Raw genomic sequence first — 23,457 nt, 5'->3', positions numbered from 1 at the left:
TTTGAAAATTAAAAAAATAATAATAAAAAAATCTTGAAAATAACGGCAGACAATGAGTCACTGAAATGCTCTGATATCTTCTTCAGAAAATTTGTTTACCTGATTTTGAACCAATCATTTACCTTTTTTAATCGGTGTGAAAAATTACTTTTTTTTTCACCACCTATTCATCACCCTTTAGTGCATGAAAAGCAAAATAAAAGAAAACAAAATAAATCTTACAACACCTAGGATATGTTATCATAACATTTTATTTTTATTTTTTTTTACTTTTTATTTTTTTATTGAGACCGAACTTTGAATCAAACCGGTCATAGTAAAGATATCATGTATAGGATAGGCCATCTTTAAACAACTTTTGTCGCTAAGCGCTTCAGGAGTTTTTTTGTCCGGTACACCCGTTTTATATAAAATTTGAGAGCAGGCGTACACTCAAAATTAGTCCGCTCCACCTGCGACAAGGTAAGGATACACTTTTGAATATGCGCCTCATTTAAACTGTAATTTTGGATTTTACTTATTCAAATTTTATCATGAATTATTGTTTTTAATGTTTTAAAATAATTTAGTAAATTTTGCAATGATATATTGAGTTTATAAATATTTTTAGAACATCTCTGTCACTGAAAGCTTCGTAATTTTTTGCTTGAAGAACTTCCAAACTTTGCTTGAGCACTACGTTTTTTCTTTCTTTTTTTGCTATTTTTTGGGAGGTACCCAAATTTTATACGAAGTTTGAGCTCAGGCCTTGTCAAAAGGATTCAGCGCTGTTTGCGCCATGCAAACGACATTTGGATAAGAGCTTAATTTAAATCATAATTATTTTAGCTTTTACTTTTCCAACTGTTATAAACTACTGGTTTTAATATTTTAAAGTAATATACTCAATTTTTAATGCATACACATTGAGTTTATATTTTTTTAAAGCAACCTTGCGTTTAAAAAAATGTGTCAGGTACCCAAATTTTATTTTATTTCATTTCGTTTTATTTTATAACCGTCGTTGAACAGCCTGCCCAATTTTTAAGTTTACAACTACTAATGTTCATCTCCGTAGCCTTGTCATTTTGAACCCAATCCAAAAGACGAGGGAACTTCTGGATAAACCAACCCATCCTGGATTGGGAGAAATTTTGACTTCGTGGAGGGCTTTTTGATAGAGACTAACCCGCATTTGCCTTACAAGGAGAGGAAAAATCACGAAAGCCCCCCACGGTTAGCCAGACAGCAGAAAGACTACCACTGACGATATTTTACGTCAGCACTGCGGTCGGTGCGAGACGGGTGCGGAAGTCGTATCGACGAGCCATTTCCGGGGTTCGAACCTGATTGGAAGTTAGACGCTCTATCCCTGAGCTACCACGACTCCACAGATTTTATACGAAATTTCAGCAAAGTGTTTTCAAAACTACTCTGCTCAATCTCGCAAAGGCAATTTTTGATCAAATATAAATCTGATTTACTTTTATTATCAATGTAAGTATACTCGATACGTTCTAATTTAAAGTATTGACACTTTTCTAGTGAATACAAAATGTTCTTTGAAAAGATTAATAACATGTTCATTATTTTATTACTTTTTGAATTGATGTTTGCAAATAGAGATTTTTTAGTTTAAAAAAGTCGAAATAAATTTAAAAATCTTAATAGAAAAATTTTGTTAAAAATATTAACGCAAGCGATGTCAAGAATTTGCTTGCATCAATGCGAGGATGCTTGATACGTTCCAATTTAAATTATTAAGTTAGACTTGTTTCATTTTTTTTTCTAGTTAGTACAAGATGGTTGGTTTTAATATTTTAAGAAAATTAGTAATTAGTTCATTATTTGTATCCTATTTTGCATTGATGCTAACTTCTTCAGCTTCTAAATTTTTTTAAAACACCTTTATCTGAACGAACTTTAGACTTTCCATCTAAATAAAGTTTTAATACTATATTAAATCTTTGATTTAATTTAAATTGAAAAAAATAATTGTATGAATATATTATTTAAATAAATTTTTATTTTATTTCATTAATGTATTGATGATAGTGTGTCGCAAAACTGTTACAAAGTTATAAGCATTCAACTATATCTTCAATTGATAATTATAAAAAATTTAACTATTAAAATTTTCAAAAATATCTATTCATTTCAAAATGTATAACTTCTGTTTTTTTATTTATTATTTAATCGATTATGTCATAAACTTTATCTCTTTGCTTAAGTAACCAAATAATGATATATTGCGAGACATTTATTGCAAAAGAGAAACTGAGAAATTTCTGAGAAACTTCTTTTAGTGTTGCAGGAATGGTTCGAAACTCTTGCGAATGTTTGAAGAGCTAAAAGCATGTTTAGATAAACAGATGTTTTGACAGAATATCTAATAAATATTATTTAAACATGTTGCGCTATTTATTTCATTTTTCCTACTTGGACTGTTTGTTTTTTAAATATAATTCAAGTTATTGTATATAATTTACTAAATTATATTCCAGAGAACCGATTCGTAAAAAGGTAGTAATAAGGTTTTTTAGTCAAACAATTCCCGAAACATAACAGCGAAATTTCGAAACCATAATATCTCACACATTTGCTGCAATCCTAATATGTTGGAACCATATTATAATGCTTATTAAGCTTGATTATACGGTTGTACAGTCTGTGATCAAATTATTAGACGCACTGTAAGATTCTATGTAAAATCTTAATTATCAGGTCATACTCTATACAGCTTTATTGCTTTTAGGAGACTGAAACCGGTTTGCACTTGCTTACGTTCGTGTATTTGGTTAATGCCATACGTTAAAAATAAATACCAACAGAAAGTATATATAAAATCACCTGAATAAAAACCCATTACAGGTATCTTTAAATATAAAAGTTCAGCAAAAGATGCAATTATTAAGATGCAACTCGAGCAAAAGATGCAATTATTAAAGCACTACAGTGCGTCTAATCATTTGGTCTTATTATAACAGACTAATATAATACCCGATATAATAAATATTCTACATTTATCTTGTATATCGCCTAATTTATCCAATCGCCGAATTTATATTATACATCGTCTCATTTAACCCACTGATACTCGAACGTAAGCAAGTGCAAAGTCTCGTAAAAACAAAAAATCTGTATAGTATCAGCTGATAATTAAGATTTTACATAGAATCTTAGAGTGACTCTAATAATTTGGCCAGAGACTGTATATACTTCAACTTTAACGATGACGTGGTTCTGTTTAATAACAGTTCAGTTCAACGCAGATGGGAAAGAAACATCTTAATATTACTGTACTGTTAGTTAATAAATAGTGCAAAATCAACACAAAATCAGAAAATATTTTTTCTCATCCCCTACCCCGGGCAGAGAGGAAGATGAAAATCCAGTTTCAAGAAGCCCCTAAATGTTGCTTTTTCCTACAACAACCTCTGGGGGGAGGGGTCCTTTATTCTTAGGTTCAAACGATTCACTTTTCTAACAGTGTTATATTAAAATAAATGGAATTTTTGCGCATTTTTCCTAATTTTTCTGAATAAGAGTTTAGTTGCTGAATAATTACTTTTATAACGCTTTACCAGCAATAAAAGCGTAGAAATAATTTAAGTGGCAAAGAATGTTGCGAGTCAAAATTCCTACTAACTGTCCTAGAAATAATGTCACGTTAAAAAAAATTTTTTAAAAATTTGAAAATATATTTGCTTGCTGATTTTGAAATATATCGCTGCCATGAATTTTACGTTTCCTTCTTTTTATGCAAACATTTAGAATAATTATTGATGGAATTTAATCCACTTTTTTCATGTTTAAATTAATTAAAATCATTTAATTAATATTCAATGATATCTGAGTAATGCAATTAATAGTCTTTAAATTGCAAACAAAATTTCATGTTGAACAATATTTTTACTACCGAAATTAAAATACCTATCATGTAATCACCAAACAGTTTCGAACAAATTCAAACTTTCAGTTTAATCTTTATTTTCCTATTACAACCTCATTAAAACATGTATGTGAAAATTCAAACTGTCATTATAATAATTAGAATACATAGCTTGAGAAGAAAATAAAAATATTTTTTAAAAAATGAATAAAAAGTGCGATCTCTAAATATAATAATTGAAGTAATAAAATTGCAAATAAGTCATATCAAACAAATAAAAAATTTTATTTTCGAATATATGAAGCATAATGAAACTTTAGATTTAAGAGATAGATGCGTTAAAAAAAACTTTATAAAACAAGTCATATTAGTTTTTTTTTTTTTAATAAAAATTTGAAAGATATTTTAAAAGTTTCTACCATGCGAACGAAAAGCAAAATCATCTCGGAAAAAGTTTCCATCTCAAAAAAAATAATAAAATAAAAATAAGATGTCATGACACTTTAATCCCAAAATAGCTTTTTCACACAACCGAAAAGTATTTATTTATACTTTTTGTTCTCGTAATATCTACACTTTTCTCAAGTTTCCGTAATCCCCTTGATAAGATGCCGGCCAGCTAGGTCTTTATCCTTTAAGAGATGCGTCAGGAGTAGATTCAGAGTGCGCCTAAAGCTATTTCATTTCAAATGTCAAACCAAATGTAAGAAACCATTTTTTACCACGTTTTAAAAAATCTCATTTAAAACTATATTTATACAATAAAGATAAAATAGGCTTTTAAGTGTAACCTATTTTCTGGATAATTTTTTAAAATAATTTTACCAATAAAAAGTATTTTTACGTTTAGAAGTAAAATCCAAATATAGTAGAATGTATGCCTAAATACAAACTTGAATTTCATTAAATTCGACGGCCAATGTTGAAAAGAATATGTTGAATTTTAATTTTTTTATTTTTTTCTTTGTTTAATGCAGGTCTTATTTCACCATTTGATATCTTATTTTCACCGTTTGATGTTTTACTTTACCTTACCCTTTATACGTTTTTTTAACTTTATTTTTGACACTTTTATTTTTGGTTAATTTTACTCTTTTAGACGTTTTAAGCGCTTTTGACTTGTTTTTAAGAATCCTAGTTCATTTTTATCTTTTTGAGATCTTTTCGATAGTGTGATATTTTCTCATGTGTATCAATCTTTATTGGGCTTGATTTTACTTTAATTGTGTAGTGCTTGATTCACGTGGCAACGGGTTCAAACCCTTATCCGAAAACTCCTCCGTGGGTAGGTCTGTCACTATTAATCTTATAACTTGCATTAGACAGCTAATCCTAACTAGATTTGCAGCTACCAGAGTTGAACTCCGTTGCCTTGTTATTTTGAACTTAACCCAGAAGATAAGGGAATCCCTACAGTGTGACAAAATCACCTTTATTACAATGCACTAAAAGAGAAACCTCTCATGGCTGAGCTAACGACCCCTTAAGACTGCGAGATACTTCATGCCAGCGAACCAATTGCATTTGCCGAATCCATTTCTAGTTATCAACTTCATAATCTTGTACTTTTAAATCCGACTCAGAATACTAGTGGACTCCGAGTCCAATATTGGAATCATTTAAGATCAGCCTACAATGATATTAAATCTTGGGTCATTTACCACAAGGGGCATGTATGCTATTGGAGGGGATTTGAGTCAAATGTATAAAAAGGGGGGTAATTATATCTAATGTCCGCAAAAGGGATAATTTATGTCTACAGTATGCAAAGAGAATAATTAATATCTACAAGAGATGTGTCATGATAACTCCAATAAAATATCATTGCTTCCAAAACTAACTCTAAATTTTTGGTATCCAACTTTTATAAAAAAATACTTTCAAGTTTGCTTGGGGGAAATTTATTAAAACCGGTTTGCACTAGTTTACGTTCGTGTATCAATTGGTTAAATTAGGCGATATATAAATTCGACGATTGGATGCATTAGACGATATATAATATTTATTATATCAGGTATTATATTAGCATATTATAATATTTAGACCAAATTATACGACGCAGTGTCGTTTTTTAATAATGATATGCTTTGCACGAGTTTACAGGCAATACTTTTACATTTAAACGTACATGTAACGGGTTTTTATTCAGATATTTTATAGACTTCTTATTGCTTTTTTTTTTAACGTATTGCATTGCAATGTTAACCAATCGATAGAGGATCGTAAAAAAATGCAAACCGGTTTCATCGGAGTAAAAACAATAAAGCTGTTATAGTATCACCAAATAATTATAATTTTCCAGTGAGTCTAATAATATGGTATGTGACAGCGTTGGTTAACTTTATTTTAAAATTTTGCTTCATTTCTCATTCATAATGGTGTCCATTAATGGCGATTCGAACACCCAGAATATATATTGGAATAAAACTGAGTTCAATCACGTCAAATCTATCTTATCTTTCTGCACGCCGCAAAGATCTGTCGGATGCCCTGACTATATTAAAAACTCCTTCTTAACCGGTCTTTGATAGAATGTGGTCATCTTTGAGTACGGTTCTCCTGTATTATAGTGACAGAAATAATTCTGGATGGAACAAAAGATAATTTGTTTCTTATATTAGAGTGACAGAAATAATTCTCTTTGCATTACAAAGTAGCTTCTCTACTGTATTATAGTGACAGAAATAGTTATCGGCTCTTCAAAAGATAATTCATCTGTATTATAGTGAGAGAAATAATTCTCTCTGCATCAACAGATAATTCATCTGTTGTATTATAGTGACAGAAATAATTCTCGGCGCTACAAAAGATAATTCGCTTGTTGTATTATAGTGACAGAAGAAATTCTCTCTGCATCAAAAGATAATTTGTGGTCTGTTTAGAAGCAAAAAAAAAGAAAATTTCTCGCAGCATCAGAACATAATTTGTGAAATCACGGAGCAGTCTATTTTTCCCCAAGGTAAGTTACATTTTAGCAAAAAAAAATCAACAAATTGAAATAATTTATTTTTATTTAACTAAAGTTTATTTTAAACAGATTACATTTTATAAATAATTGATATATGTATAATGTAATGTATAATTTAAACAGGTGTCATTTTAGCAAAATTCTATAAATATGTTTTTAATAAATTTTAAATAAATAAAAAAAACGTTGTTGTAGCTTAGTACGAAAGATAGCGTACATCGTATGAAACTCATGGCATGAAGTACAGCAATGCCTTTTAAAATATTGATGTTCTTAAATATCGGGATAACAAAATTTGAAATGTATTCTTACGATAGATCGCTAATGCCGGTTCTTACGAATAATATCGAGTATACTTTAGTTAATAATATCGCGATTAGTAGCTGCAACGATATGAAGTGAATACGATAATATCACAGTAACTATCTTCAATAATAGTTATCGAATTAAATAGAATTTTCGAGAACGATATTATTGTGAATGCCGTGCCTAATATGTCACTGACATGTTCTGTCACTTGACTTCACCAACTCGCATGATTTGCTTCGAAGTCTGTTATGTTTCCTTTTTTTTATGATTCGCAAAATGTTACATTAATTCAATTAAAAATTATCCAATTGAAAGATATAAAAAATTATTTTATTGTATAACCATAGCTTTGGATCACAAGATTTAATTTTCGATTCTACACAAATTATATTTAACTTTAATAATTTTACTCTGTTACTATGGCAACTTCATCTACAATTTTGTTGTTTCCTAATTTCTTTTTTTTAAATTTTCAGTTACTGTAAAACTCATTCGATGTTTTTCGTGAGAGAATTTTTAGCACTAAACTGATAAATTAATTCTCAATATTGCTTTTGATATTTTTTGAAAAGTAAAAGAAAATCTATTAAAAGTGAGTAAAAAAGTACTTACTAAAACGTGAATTTACCATTTATACAATGCAAATAGTAACAAAGTAACTATAACTTAAAATTTTGCATAATAAAGTAGCGAATACTTCACTAAAAAAAAGTATGGTCAAAGCTACCTGAAAAGGGTAAAATTCACCGTATTTCTGGCTCTATGGTAACACCAAAATTTCGGTAGTTTTTTCGAAGCAATTTTATAACGATTTTGGTAAAACTAACCGTAAAATATGGTTTCATAATACAGTGCACTCCCGATTATCCGGGCTAATCACCGGGACAGGTCGCACGGACAACGGATAATCCGAAAACTCCTTTTATTAAAGAAAAAATCAATATCAGTACAAAAATTATAAAATTACTCACATTTGCATGCTGTAAAACATCAAACTAGGAATTTTCCTTTTAAAAAAATGTGTACTGCGTCTTCGCCATTTATCGATACACATATTTTACGAACCGCAGTAATGTCACCGTAATCAAAGCCTCCCATATAATCTAATAAAGTTTCCACAGAGCAGCAAAATGAGAAATTGTATTTCATTCATTCACTACATCTTCTGCATCAGTTACTATCATCACTATTTGATTTAACAACATAACGATCTCTTCATCTGTCAAATACTGGAAACCAATCTTCTAAATTTTCTTCATCAAGAGTTTCGAAACCTTAGATTCCTTTCGCTTGTTCGAAAATACTGTTATCATATTTTTCTTGAACATCTGAAGAAGATTGTTCATCAAGCGGTATGATCTCTCTCCAAGATCGTGATAGCATAGACGATTTTACCCTTGACCATGCTGCTGATATTCCATATACTGTAATCCAATAACGAATATTGCTTCCAGAAATTTTGTAGTGTTATAACTTCATGAATCAAAGTTTCTCAATTCTGAAAATGTTTCTCTTTATATTTTTTGTGACTCCGGAATGAGCACGGATAATCCGCAAACCGGATAATCCGCGCACGGATAATCGGGAGTGTACTTATGTGATAAAATGTGGTAAACGTAATAAAATTTGGTAATTTTATCATATTACCTTAGAGCTGGTATGAAAAACATTTATTTAGTTAAATCTATTTTTCAGTTTCGTATTTTTTGCTGAATATGTTGTAATGGAAACTATAATTTTGAAAATCAGGACTTTCAAATAACAGTCACCCTATGAACGAAAAATCACCAGATGAATGGTTTAAATACTAAAAATTCTGGTTTTATTAACCAAAATTTTGTTTCGTTTACCAGAAATGCCATTATCCCATAGTAAGGCTGTTTTACCAGAAATGTTTTTCAGTGTTTATAACGTAATAAAAATAAAGGAACAACACTTTTAGTAAGCTTTTAATTTTGAATAAATATTCAACAACGTAATAATAAGGGAGAATAATACCAAGAAGGGGTTATAAATAAATAGTGCTGGTAAAAGCGGTAAAATAAGGGGGAAATAAATCATTTACAGCTTTGACATTTAAAGGTATTTTAATATTCTTCATTAGTTGAGAATCTTTTTATGTGATTTTTTCTGTTCAATGCGCGCGAATTAGTTAAATGATAATTTTTTTTATGAAATACGGAGAAAAAAAGGTTTTTCTTCATTTAGGTCAAAAAATGGTTCATATTAAAAATAGCATGCTTCATTAAAAATAGTGTGAAATATCGAAATTTTCTTTCGATGAATCGTAATAATGAAATTCCTATATTATTCAGGACTAATATAAAATCGTTTTTTGTTTCAAAGATTTCTAAAATATCACATTTATGCATTTGCACTTTTCTTTAAAATCTTCTCAATATTCTTTTTTAAAAATAATAAATAAAATTAAGTAAACTAATTACCTCATTATTGAGTTGTATTCTCACTAACTTTAGTAATAAGTAATTAGTTTAGTAACATAGTAATTAGTAATAAGTAAGTAGTAGTTTAGTAATTATTCTCATTCAAACATTTATAAAGATGAGACTGTTTAATCTTTTGAAAGAGTTATTTTTATTATAAAACAACAGATTCGAGAAAGTTCTGAGACACCCCCGACTGCATAACTCTGAGCAAAGACTATCCTAATAGAGAACCCGGAAATTAAAGGGTTAAAATAAGATCTATAAATATCTACAATAGATTGCTGAAGTGCAATAAATATGAGGACACAAATTGCCACAAGTTCCATTTCACATGACTCTCAATATAAATATTTAATGTTCTAATAATGTGTCAAAACATTTTTATCGCGCATATTGTTTTAATGAAGATAAAGTTAGCCTCCACTCATCAACAAAAAAAAAAAAAAAAAAAAAAAAAAAAAAAAATTCAAGAAATTTTTTTTCCACCCGTTTATGGTTAATAAAAATGAGACGTACTGACTGGTTGTTTACAGTTTCGTCGTTTAACACGTGTGTCGTTCTTAAAAAGTTCTTCGAAGGCATATGTTGTTACAAAAATGCTATTTCAGGAAAAACAACTTCGCATTTTTTTTTTTTTTTTTAATTTAAAGAGTTCAAATTTTTATCTTATCAACATCTAACAGTTCAGAGTATGCTGACTTTAAATTCCTTTATAGCTAGTTAATTATTTTAGATAATTTATTTCAAAGGCAGTTATAATAAATATTCGATTCATTGTTTCTTGATTTATCGTGTTCTTTTTTGACTGTAAAAAAAATAACAAACAATGTAGAGTTGAATCAATCCATTATCTTGACGTTGCTTATTTTTCTTTTTTTTTTACCAATTAATATCAATTGAGCAGGTCAATACAGCTTTAAGTTTTATTCATATATTTATTTATTTTTGCATAATTATATAATCTAACTCTGAGTTTCTAAAAATTATACGTTCAAAAAAAGTAAAAATATCAAAAACAAAATCAACAAAGAAGTTGTGATCGCCTTATAACGATCACTGGTTACAAATTGGTCAAATGCTTCTTTCTTTCTGGATGGATTCCGTTAACAACATTTCAAATCATGGGTTGCAAAAACTGTCTCCATTAATGTCTGTCGTCGGATTGGTTTTCACATCCTGCCTATGTACGTGTTTCAATACTTTTCCTCCTTCAGCATTCATATTTATATTAAAATCACCATCAAGCCAGTCATTATACGTTCATAATAAAAAGAATATAAAGAAATACTTTAAATTATTATTATGTAAATACATTAAAAATGCCTGCTAGTGAAAATAAAAGGAAAAGCAGCAGCGGTCGCCGTAGCAACGCATTCAATGACGACGCATGCGCACTGTTTACTATTACCCTGTTGAAAATTGTGTGTGGCCATCCAATCCAAACCAAGAGTCCATCCGTTGAGACAAAATTCACACTCGATTGTGACGCAATTAAACATTTTTGTCACTAACAATGGTATTTTTTATCAACACTATTCAACATAAAATTCTTATTTTTTTTCTAAATTGTAAAAACATTTTAATTCAACACTGAAAACGGCCGCAACCACTTTCGACCAAAGTCATGTCATAAAAGACCCAAAAGATATGTTATTTCACGCTACTTGGTGACACAATTCATTTACAGTAATATAACATACCCATTGAAGTCAGTAAAGTTATTTTTACGAAACAATATAACCCAAGTAACTTAAAAATCCAATCATAAAGTCAAAATTTTTTCCCCTCTCTTTCTGACACCCGGGATTAATTACTAGAAAATTACAGGCCACGAGGATCATCGGTTTAAATAGTACTCAAAATATTATAGTTTCCTTTTAAGATTAATAGTGACCGACCTACCCACGGAGGAGTTTTCGGATAAGGATTTGGCCCGTTGCCGTGTCAACCAAACACTACAAAATTACAGAAAAATTAAACCCAATAAAGATTGATGTACACAAGAGAATATCACACTATCGAAAAGATCAAAGAAATTAAAACTGAACCAGGATTCTTAAAAACAAGTCAAAAGCGCTTAAAACATCTAAAAGAGTAAAATGAAACAAAAATTAAAGTGTCAAAAATAAAGTTTTAAAAAAAACGTATAAAGAGTAAGGTCAGGTAAAACGTCAAATGATAAAAATAAGAAAAATCACATTAAGAACATATGAGATCTAAAATAAGATGAATAAAAAAATTAAAATAGTCGACTAAAAGTTCAAAAGTGTCCCCTGTTCAAGGCATAGTGCCTCTAGGACTAAAAAGTGGACTAAGGCATACCAAAGTTTCTCTTAAAAGGATAAAAGTTCAAAAATGACACCAGGTAATACTGAGGGTGCGGAAGTTCACTAAGATCCAAAAATTCATTTTCGAATGTTCAATGTATGATGAGGATTTTAGCCCAAACCAACGTAAAATACTAAAAGGCAAATATTAAAACCAGGAAATCTTTATAAGGACATAAACATAATTTCCTTAAAAAGTAAATTTAATTTTATTCGAAGCGTTTAAGTTATGCTACTAAAATACATTAAGTTCCTATTCAATAAAATTTAAGTTATGAGACTTTTATTTTGTCGAAACGTTAACTACATAAAAACGAATAGATTCAATTAAAGGTTTCCCAGTATCGTTTTTGCAGACAAATTTAGAAGAAAAAGTTCATAAGTTAGAAGGTACCAAACTTTTATCTTTTTATTGCAATTAGTGCAAAAACAAACATCCCCCGCTCCAAAAAAATGTGCTATTTGATAAGGAGGTCGCTGAAAAGTTCTGTTTTCATTAGAAAACAGCTGTACGTAAATCATCGATAGAATCGATTGCCCAGCACTGTTCATGCATTGTATCCAACATAATTAAGGATCTGCATACCTATAATATGTACTGTGCTCAAAAAAATAAATGGATCACCCTGAATAAGGTAGACGGATTATGGGTTAGAGTCCCCTTGCCGTCTGGTTAACCGGGGGAAGCTCTCATGGTCTTGCTCTCTATGTAACGCAAATGTGGGTTTGTTCCATCAAAAAATCCTCCACGAAGGCAAATTTCTCTCCATACTTGATCTAGGAGTTCCCTTGTCTTCTGGATTGGGTTCAAACTGACACGGCTACGGCATTGAACATTAATAAAAATTAGGTCGGCTGTTCAACGAAGGTTATAAAAAAAATTTAAAAAATCGTATAAGTATAACTTAAAGTGAACCTCTAATGGAATTTGCAAGTTTTCGTTTAGTTCTTTTAAACTTTTTAAATTTGAGAAAACTAATTATTTTTTAGTTGTGAAATCGAGGAAAGACCTAAATTTTAGTTGTGGAATTTGACTGTTCGAAGACTTTAGCCAACAGGAATACTTTACGGAAAAATCTTCGTCCAAAATTATAAGAGTGAATGAAAAAAACTGGATATAAACTAATATTTCGATGTTAAAGATAAGTAAGTGGAAAAATTTCGGTAACGTAGAATTCCGTGCTTTCACGGAACTCTTTTTTACGATGTTCACATAAATAATTGCCTATGTCGAAAAGCAAGTCGCTGCTGTTTGACGAAGAGACAGGGAAATAGCTTTTGATTCTAAACGTTACTTTCGTGCATTCTTGTTTACTTGTTAAAAAGTAATGAAATTTCAGCAAAAATTTTTGCTCGAACAAGTTTTGTTTATTATCTTCTTTTATAAACTAGTTTTTTCTCTTTCTTTTGTTAAGAAAAAAGGTTTTGACTTATTATTTATCTATGGGTTTAACTTACTCCTATTTCGACATTCCAGTAAAAAACAGAGCAAATTATGACACATAAGAATAAAGTTTTTCTACTCACTATCCTTTTGGCAAACGAAAAAAAAATATTTATTCTTTCATTGTTAATTTAATAGTATGACTTGTTGCAGCTTCTGCAAAAAGTTGCTCGAAGAACGACATTAAGGGCAAGTTATGCGTACTTTTATATTAATTTCCCTTTCTGATGAATCTGGTTTTCAAGTTTTAAGTATACGAATGTTTTTGTTGGGCGAACGTAGTCATGAAAGTTTTAAATGATATTTCTGAAGGAAAAAAAAGATTCAGATTTTTCGCGTACGAGGTCTTGTTTTTGTTTTATTTAACTATACAACATTAATTATTTGACAAGTCTTTAAATTTGACAGGCATCAGTGGGTGAAAGATTGGAGTGAATTCTTTAAGTATTTTTTAAGTCGAAGAAGGTTCCGGTGTAATTAGCTACTAACGTTCGTCGAATGGCTTCTCAGAAAAACTCGTTTATAAGTAAAATAAATCGTAAAAAAAGAAAGGGAAAGGAAAGGAAAAGAAAAAAGAAGGTTTAAAAAAAGTTCGTTAAAAAAGGAAACGTAAAATAAACTTTCTATTCGATTTGGGGGCCTACACTGATGTGGGGGCCCGAGGCAACTGCCCGTACGCTCCTGCTTTAGTCAGGCTCTGTTCAAAAAAACTCTTTTGTAAACAAAATAAAAAGAAAAGAGAAAGGCGAGGAATAATCTTTATTAATTTTTGTCAACGAATAAATTTTAAATCAAAATTCATGAAAATGTCATACGGATCTTCTTTCCTCCTCCTAGTTTGACGGAATTGAGAAAAGGATTGTAGGAAGAAGGGCAAAATACGATTACGAAAAATTATATGAGAATAGTGAACACTTTTTTCGTAACTATTTTATATAGCCGTTTCAAAGTCTGCAACTCCAAAGATAGCATAGATATCTTCCATTTATAAGTGCAATTTAAAGTTACAACAGTTGTAAAATAAACCTGAGAAAGATTTTTCGTTTATACACTATACGATCTTTACTCATCAGTATTTACAAAACAATTCTAATATAAAATTGATTTTTTTTAATGAATTTTATGATAATAAAGTGATAATTCAAACTTAGTTCCTGAACGATTTCAATTTTTTTTGCGAAGAAAATTTGATTTTCGAAACAGGAAAAAATGCTGGATTTTTATGGCAAGAAGGGAAAATAAATAATCTAAAACAATAGTTACCAGAAAAGTTCTTCATGCTTTTTTTTCCCTAAAAAATTTTAATTATTACACGAATTAAATTGATGACAAGTTTCATTCGAATACTTGCATTTTAGATACTTTAAAGATATCATTACTCATTCCATGACCTCACTCATTTAGCCTGAATTTCGGACATCTTATCGATTAAAAATTTAACAAGAATTTGACCAAGGCTAATAAAACTCAATATTTTTTTGTAACAATAAAACACTTGAAAGTTTTGGTCAAATAATTGGACCAATAAACTCTCTTAACCTCTTCAATAACCCCAACTGCAATAACTAGTCCTATTTTTTCTGGAAGATGAGCTTTCCCAGAACCTTACAATCTATCAAAAGGGGTCAAAATAGATAAGGGACCCAAATAGGCTATCGTTAAAGTAACGCGTGTGTCAGAGGGCATTTCCCATGTATAAATAACGGTGCATAAAGGCTTCTATTCATAATTGATCCGGAGTTCTTTAAACTTGTTGCTATCCGTTCAATCCATCTCCATCCAAGCTTCTACGGAATTTTTCTTAAATTTTTCAGCGGTAAGACAAACTTTTTGATATCTAGTTTTGAAATATTGCTTATTTGATACAATTGTTTTGCTTATTTATTTAATTAGTTACAAATGATAGAAGAGGCGAAAACTAAATCAAACTATTTATTTATTTAATTTTTTAAAAAACTTATAGTTTCTTCAAAGTTTTATTAATTTTCTGAGTGAAGAAGGTCTTATATTGAAATTATTCATGCTTGTTTAAAATTATTCAAATTTAAAATTGTTAATACTATCTTATTTTCTTAGCTTCATTTTTCGTAATTCTTTCTATGATAACACATACTTTTTGATTCTTAGTTTTGAACTATCTCAGATTTGAAACAACTATTTTATTAATTTGTTCAATCTTAATTGAACAAATCAATATAAATTATTTTCATGCATCATAAAAGATGAGAAGCTAATAGATATTTGCTCCAATTTTTTAAAAGTTATAATAAGTTTAAACAAATTAAATAATCATTAGAAGTTACTTAAAAAAAATCATAAAAAGATTATTTCATTTATCAATAATTAAAATTTATTTAACTTTAAAAGAGAAGTTACTATTAAACTTAATTTTTTTAATTATTAGGGTGGAAAATCAATTATATTCCATTAATAGATTCTATTAATTTTTAGAGTGAAGAACATTTTAATTGTGAAACAATTCAAACTTGTTTATGAATATTTTAATAAATTATCGATTTGAGATTATTAAAATTATCCTTAAATAAAAATTCTGAAATTTTATAAAAGAAACTTCATGAAAGAAATAGATCTAAGTATTCTATTAATTTTTTGAGTTAAGAACATCTAATTATAAGATAATTCACATTTGTTTAGAAATATTCTCATAAATTATTGAAATGGAATTATTGGAATTACTCTCAATTAAGAATTCTAAAATTTTATAAAAGTGACTTTATGAAAGAAATGGGGCTACTTTTAGATAATTTCGAATATCTATTAATTTAAGAATAATGAATGTCTAATTCTTTAAATTAGTTATATCTGTTAAAAATTATTCCAATAATGTTCTAAGATTTGATTATTATAATAATTCTTTATCAAAAATTATGAAATTTTACAGAAGAAATTTAAAGAAAGTGATTTTTTAATAAAAATATTTTTTTTAATTTATCGGGAACTTAATTATTTCACTTATTTAATTTTTAATCATGTCATAATTTATTTGTGTTACTTGAAACTATCTAATTATTTCTATTTATGTAATTATACTTTAAATTAAGTTAACATAACTTCTCATGCAATTTCCCGTAATCATTTAGAATATTAATTATTTTAATAAACTACTGTAATAAGATTGTTATAATTTTTCCTAATTGAAAATTATAAATTTTTTAAAAAAAACTTAATGAAAAAAATCAATCTACTTTCCGATAATTCATTTCGGAAATTAATATAATATTTGAAGAAAATCTAAATTTAAAATAAGATTGATTAATTGAAATAAGATAGTAATAATTCCTATAATTAAAAATAGTGAAATTTTATACTATATTGTTTATATTTCTATGTATAAAATAAGGAACACGTTTTTAAATTTAACTATTAAACTGAAATTGTAATCGATTAAAGTAGAATATGCAGTTTTATTTTATTTTAAGACATAAAACTTTGTTTATTTTCTAAAAATAAGTAGATATGCTGTGTCAATTTCAAAGAGACTGTTTTATCAATACAGTTTTGATTTTTATTGGTTGAATAAAAAAATTTTAGTACATCAAGTAATATGCGTTAAAACTCGAAATACTATTAATTAAACATCATTGATGACCAATATTAAACTCCATCCCCTTGTAAATTTGAACCCAATCTTGAAGACAAGGAAACTCTTGGATCAAGCATTTGGACAAACCAGCTTTCGAGTAGGACTTTTTTGATGGAACTAATCAACATTTGCGTTACGCGTTTACGAAAACTACGAAAACCTCCCATGGTTAGCCTGACGACATATTAAAACCCATGATCTGTTTACAACTGGGGATAGTTTAATGCAACGAATGCGAATCGGGATCAGAATTCGTGACGACTAGTTATCGTTGGAATTCGAACCTGAGTCACCTAATCGGGAGGTAAACAGTCCATCCCCTAAGGGGCCATCGTCTTTCAAAAAATTTCTTATTAGTTTAAACTAACAAACAAAATTTCACTTCACTGATCCTCCGTAAAATACCTTTTAACATTTTCTTCCAGAAAGTTTTTAACTTTATATTACAAAATTTTGTACAGAAGGTCCAAATGTTTCATTGTTATATATAATTTTATATTTTTTTTCTAGATGCGAACTTTGATATTTTCTACCTTGTTGTGTGCGCTGGTGATTCTTTTGCAGGATTCCATTCATCCTGTACAGTCACAACCAGTTCAGTACAGTAAAGTAGACGAGTATGAAAAATCTACAGGAGAAAAACTCACATATGACGAAGATAATGAATGCCGGTATGCCAATCTAAATATTATCTTATAAATAATCCCCGATATTACATGATTGGAAGCTTCATTCGCTTAAAAAATATACAAATATCAATAATAATGAATAAAATTGAATAGAATGAGTAATAAGGAAATGAATGAATAATAATGAGATGAAGGAAAAAATATACATATCTAATGAAGTTTGCAATCAGCTAATATCTAAATCTATTAATTTATCTGTATCTATTTAATATCAGTCTAAATTCATTTATTAAGAGCGAAAATTGTCTTATTTATTTTTAGTGAAACAAAAATAATTTGATTGCTTTTTTCCTTTCAAAAATGATTTTCAAAAAAAATGTACAGATTACGAATCACAAATTAATACTTGAGCGAGAAAAAAAAACAAAGACGTTATGAAAAAAATAAATATCGAATCATGATTTCAAAAAAGCACTTTAAATTGGTATAAAATATTCTTTAAAGTATGGAGTTAAACTGACAGGTGGTGTAAGGGGGGTAAAAGACAATCCGATAATTGTGCGTCGAATTTTGATAAAGTTTTCGATATTTTTTCGCTTTTAAATGTTAATTTACAACTCCCTACTTTATGCAAAGCATTTAAAGATAGATAAGATGCGCAAAAAAAAAATAAATAAATAAACGGACCACCCTGAATACATTTTAATCTAATGATCGGATCTTCACGTTCTAGGACTCTGTCTTAATGGTTTGAGGAGAAGACTTAAAATTAGTGCTTATTATTAAGTGTATAACGTTATTTTAAGTTAGGAAATCAGGCACAAAACGTACTTTATCTGAATAAACATACCGAGAATACGGATTTTATCGAGAAATACGGATTTCTGACCCCGAATATAACAGCAATCTGGATAATAGGGTTCCAATATTTCGGCCAGGAGAACAGTCCAAAGTTTGGACTGCTCTCCCGGGTTATCACAGTAAGGTTAATAGATGATGGTTATTTTCTAAGGTAAGCTTAAGGTTATTTTTCGAAAACTTCCTTCGTGAGTTTGCAACAGTTTACTCATGACTGTTAGAACAAATTTACTCTATCGAAAGTTAGCGCTATCTGTGCTAATTCAGAAATCGTAGAAAAACGTCAATATGGACAAAGGCCAAAGTTTTGTGGAAATGACAAGAGTTTGCGATAGAAATTTTTAATATTTAAAAACTTAATCCAAGGCTCCATTACATCTGTATCAAGTATCAGTATCTAAACAAGTACACAATCATAAACATTTAACACTTTGTGTATCAGCACCGAAAACGATACTTGTATATTGTATTGACTTTTCTATATACATTAATGTTAAACACGTTTTCTATACTAGACTGAAAAACATTTTTGCGTAATATTTTTCCGAATATGATGTAGAACAACTCAAAAAACTGCGTAAAGGAACGCTTTCTAATGAGTTAACACCTTATTGAGCTTTCATTTAAGATTTAAAGGGCGGAATTTAAATCTAGATATTTAAAGTTGAATAACACTTTCCCCACCATGAAACAATTATTTTCACCTAAAGAAAAACCATGCTGGAGCACTTTGAATATCAAAAATTCCAAAAACGCCAACCAGAAAATCGTCAGTCGTTGATTTTCATTCTGGACTGAGTTTGCTGTTCAACGCTAATATTCATCAACAGAAACAAAAGTTCGCTCTTATATATGTATGCATGTTTTTTAGTTCTGCAATAAAGATTTTGTTACATCTCTGAGAACTGCAATGAATGGTTTTTAAGATTTATATCCACTCACGTTCTGTTATGCTTATTTCGAATTAGTCTTAATATTCTATTTGTACTAAGTGCATGTTTAATTCACAAACTAAATTTATTTAAAGAATTAGTGAATAAACTATTGGCTCTTATTTGTATCTTATTTTACTGTAACTATAAATTTATGTAACTACTGAATAGCAAAAATGTTACATTACACCGAGTTGTGTAAAAGAGCATTATTGTAGTGAAACACTACTTCCAAGAGTTATGTATAGCATTCTTCTATTTAACACAAGACGTTGTGTTAAGTAGAAAACCTAATTTTAGAATATTTTACTACTGTAATAATAATGTGTCAAATGTTAGGTTTCAAAACTTTATTAAAAGGCATCTTCCAGAACCTATGCAATCCCATGAAGCAGAATTTTTATGAAAAGTATTTTTCATACTTTTATAATTTTGTTTTAATTTCGGTCGAAATAAGGGAAAAATATTATATTTACCCTTTTTATATATTTATAGTTATGATATACAACACGAAACATCATTAACTTTTTTCTGCGTTGGCGATAAGATTTTCCAAACAATTTTTCAAATTTGGACTTATTTGCAGCTACTTAGATCTAAGAGAAATCATTATATATCGTTAAAATTTCTTTAATTTACAAAATCAAATATTGGTAAATTTTTAAATATGATTGAAAAAAACATTTTAAAACTACTTATTTGGATTTTATATTTTAGTACAAATATAATTCCGATCATCTAACAGTTTTTTTAGTAACTATTAAAGTGTTTTTTATAATTGAAAGAAAACCAAAATGTACTTTTGCTTGTAATTAGAACAGCAGAAGAAAAAAAGAAAAATTATGTATATATATATATATATATATTTTTTTTTTTGTCAAAGTGATAATATATGAGCGTAGTGGCATAAAACCAACTGAAAGTTGATAAAAATTAAATTAATTAATATTAACTGAATTAAAATGATTTTTAATTAATTAATAATAAATTAAAAAATTTATATTTGAATTAATAATTGTTTAATAATTTTTAATTAATAAATATTTAATAATTTTTAATTAATTAATAATAAATTAAAAATTTATATTTTAATTAATAATTGTTTAATAATTTTTAATTAATAATTATTTAATAATTTTCAATTAATAATTATTTAATAATTTTTAACTAATAATTAACTAATAATTAATATGAGAATTAATTGATATTGATTAATTCTTGCGATGAATTTGATTAGTTGATTAATATGAATTAAATGAATAAAAATTAGTTTAAGGAATTAATGTTTTTTCCCTTACTTTTTTAGCCACGGAGGACAAATTCGAGACTTGTGCGAAAGGTGTGCCAAAGTGACCAAAAATGAGTTGGTCTTCCCTATGTGCTGTTCGGAACAAAAAGGTGTAAGGAGATGGTGTAAGGAGTTCCTTGACTACAGGCCGGTTGAACCCATTCTATCATCTTGAACCATCAAACATTAATATGTGTACCACAATTCTTTATCCCACCAATTGCGAGAGATGATAAGCGGGTCTGAACAAATGCAACATTAACTTGAGACACAAAAGTGATTTGGATGATTGATTTGGATTCAGTGAAATCAAAGACATTTCTCCTTCAGTCACCGAAAAACAAAGTTATTTCAACTGTTATTTCGTATTATTATTATACAACTGGAAATCGGAGCCAACAGTAAGAATAGCGTCCACTTTTTTTTTTGCGAATTGCTCTCATATTTCCTTAAACGAACTGATAATGAGTCTAATCTTGTCTTCCACATATTTTTTTTTTATTGAATTGTAATTCATTTCGAGTTCTATACTAATCCGATTGCTATTTACATTTCAAAGTTGTTCATTTGAATAGAATGCGTTAGGGAAGCTGGATAAAAACACGTTGAACATGGATCGAATAGTTTGCTTTGGAATCTTATTAATTAAAGTCTAGTTCCGAACTCAATAATCACACCCCGGTGAAAATAAAGTCAAAACTAAACAATCTCATATTACAGTAGATAAAAGAAATAAAGTAATAATGTAAAGTTGAGTTGCGATAGTACAGTCGTTAAAGCTCATTGGAGGAGCATCCCTGATGCTCTTTGAAACCAATAGTAGTTGTGAACACATTACGTCTTTGGTCTAAAATCTATTCTACAGGGTCCCCTTGGCCGACGACTGGCTGTTGTCAGAGTGCTTTAACATTGTAAGATCTCACTAGTTCACGTACTTTATTATTTAGCCATTAAGTAATTTGTTTCTCCTTATACAGTAAGAAACCAAAACTCAACTTATAGATTAAAACTCAAATTCATGCATTTTTGAGTTCTGGCACTCTGTCAAGGGTGTGATATGTTAATTAATATTTGATGAAGAGATTTCAGTTTCGTTCGAGTCTGATGAATAGATTTTATCTACAAAATTATCATTTAAAATAATTTTTCAGCTTCTTTAATCGCTCTATTTATATAAGAATCTTTCTAAATTAAAACATTTTATTTGGAAGTGATATTAAAAACTTCTTTTATTTTCACTTCAAAGAATTATAAACTATCACCAACCTAACTCTTGTTTAGATAAAAAAAAATGAAAGATTATAATTGTTTTTTTTTTTTTAATATTAAGTTGGCTGAATTTCAGAGTTTTTTGCGTGCAAAGTTTCTTATAAAAATTGAAATACTTTAAACTTTGTATTTAGGTGACTATCTTTCCAACCATACTGTCATGGATTTATGAATGCATCGTATATTTATCTATTTTAAATTGTTTGTATATTATAATTAATAATAAGGAAAATATAGTATATATTTTATATACAACCAATATTTTATGATTTAAGAGTTGAGTTATCAATTAGCGCAGATTATCAGAAGTGTTCAATAATATTTGCGGCAAGATTTGATATTAAATTTAAAAAGCATAAGCTTAAAAATAGTTACTTAAAAGTATAATCTATTGATAATTTCAAAGAGCGTATCAAGCAATAATATTTGTTTTATCATTAATATTTGTTTAAAATAATTATTCGATTAAACTTTTCTTTTTGGAAAATTATTTCTAATTAGTCTTTAATTTCATTTATATAATGATAAATTAAATTAAATGATTGACTCAATTTCAAACTAAATGAAGTGCTGCAATTATTTTATAGAGGATTAATTTTGTGAATACTATTTCATCATTGATCTTTATCAATTTATGAATCATTAATATAGTGCTATTAATTTAAATAGTGCTATTTTATGGATTAATTTCCTTATGACTTAGATTTATTTTAAAAAACGTTTTAGGTTAGAGGGGCTTAAAACATTATTTTCAATGAAATACATACCAATCAAATTTAATATTAATTTAATATTTAATTTGAAATATCGTCCTAGTCATAGAAACTTAAATATTTGATACTAGCCAAGGGCAAGTAAAACTGGAATTTTTCTTTTTTTTTTAACAACTTAAAATATGTTCGTTTACTGACATATATATTAGTATCTATGAATACTTATACAACCAAAAAGTACCTAAATATAATCTAATATCAGATTACGTAATATTTGTCGAACAAAAATATACATGGCATTATGTTTTGGAGTCTGAAAGTATTAATGTTTGTACGAGATTTTATCAATTTTATATGTTGAAATGATTGTCTTATCTTTAATGTAAATAAATAGTGTTTGTTCGCTTTCATATATTATTGTGTATAAAGCAAAATTATTGTTTGAACAATAATTGAATGTAAATAATGTTTGTTTGAATTATGTAAAATAATAGGAAATGCTTTATTTTCTTTAATATTATTTGACATTTATTTATTATCATATACTTGGAAATTAAACTTGTGTTTTGCGAATATGATTGATAGTTTATTTGTTGAGTTTTGACGTATGATTTACTTCGTAGAACAAAATTTCTATTTAATATTAAATCAGTATGCTTTGCCGCATACTGATGTAATGTAAACATCGTATTTAACGTAATTACTGAAATTGTAATAAATAATATGAATTATTAATTAAATCGTCTACGTGTCTGCAACCAACAAATAATGAAGAAAGATATTTCTAAAAATAAATGA

The 23,457-nt window shown here is 28.3% G+C and overlaps 1 protein-coding gene and 1 long non-coding RNA gene across 6 annotated transcripts in view; one reads left to right on the top strand and one right to left on the bottom strand.

The window, feature by feature from the left end:
* The window catches only part of LOC139425943 (uncharacterized), a 30,396-nt gene that overhangs the window by 6,265 nt on the left and 674 nt on the right, over positions 1-23,457 (bottom strand). For 2 of the 3 annotated variants that reach the window (XR_011637097.1, XR_011637098.1), the window contains exon 1: positions 14,630-14,824. The exons of the other annotated variant lie outside the window; for it this stretch is intronic. This is a non-coding gene — a long non-coding RNA (uncharacterized lncRNA). Of the gene's footprint in view, positions 1-14,629; positions 14,825-23,457 lie in introns of those variants that run through there. 3 annotated transcript variants of the gene reach the window in all.
* Positions 309-23,232, top strand: LOC139425942 (uncharacterized). Of its 3 annotated transcripts, XM_071182869.1 has the most exons (4): positions 309-462; positions 6,704-6,830; positions 17,481-17,641; positions 20,696-23,232. In XM_071182869.1, the coding sequence occupies exons 3-4, from the start codon at positions 17,481-17,483 to the stop codon at positions 20,850-20,852; spliced, it is 318 nt and encodes a 105-aa protein (XP_071038970.1). In that variant the 5' UTR covers positions 309-462; positions 6,704-6,830; the 3' UTR covers positions 20,853-23,232. The 3 variants fall into 3 exon arrangements, with proteins under 3 accessions (XP_071038970.1, XP_071038972.1, XP_071038971.1); XM_071182871.1 differs by lacking the exon at positions 6,704-6,830 and having other exon boundaries at positions 314-462; XM_071182870.1 differs by lacking the exons at positions 309-462; positions 6,704-6,830 and adding an exon at positions 15,023-15,182.

The sequence above is a fragment of the Parasteatoda tepidariorum genome, chromosome 6 (assembly GCF_043381705.1).
Source record: "Parasteatoda tepidariorum isolate YZ-2023 chromosome 6, CAS_Ptep_4.0, whole genome shotgun sequence".
Lineage (NCBI taxonomy): Eukaryota > Metazoa > Arthropoda > Arachnida > Araneae > Theridiidae > Parasteatoda > Parasteatoda tepidariorum.
This window is presented reverse-complemented; position numbering and strand designations above follow the sequence as displayed.

Bases quoted from the DNA above. Each gene is read 5' to 3' on its own strand.
- LOC139425942 (XM_071182869.1), top strand. From the start codon at position 17,481: ATGCGAACTTTGATATTTTCTACCTTGTTGTGTGCGCTGGTGATTCTT. The intron at 17,642-20,695 runs GTATGCCAATCT...TTACTTTTTTAG, and splicing joins GACGAAGATAATGAATGCCG to CCACGGAGGACAAATTCGAG.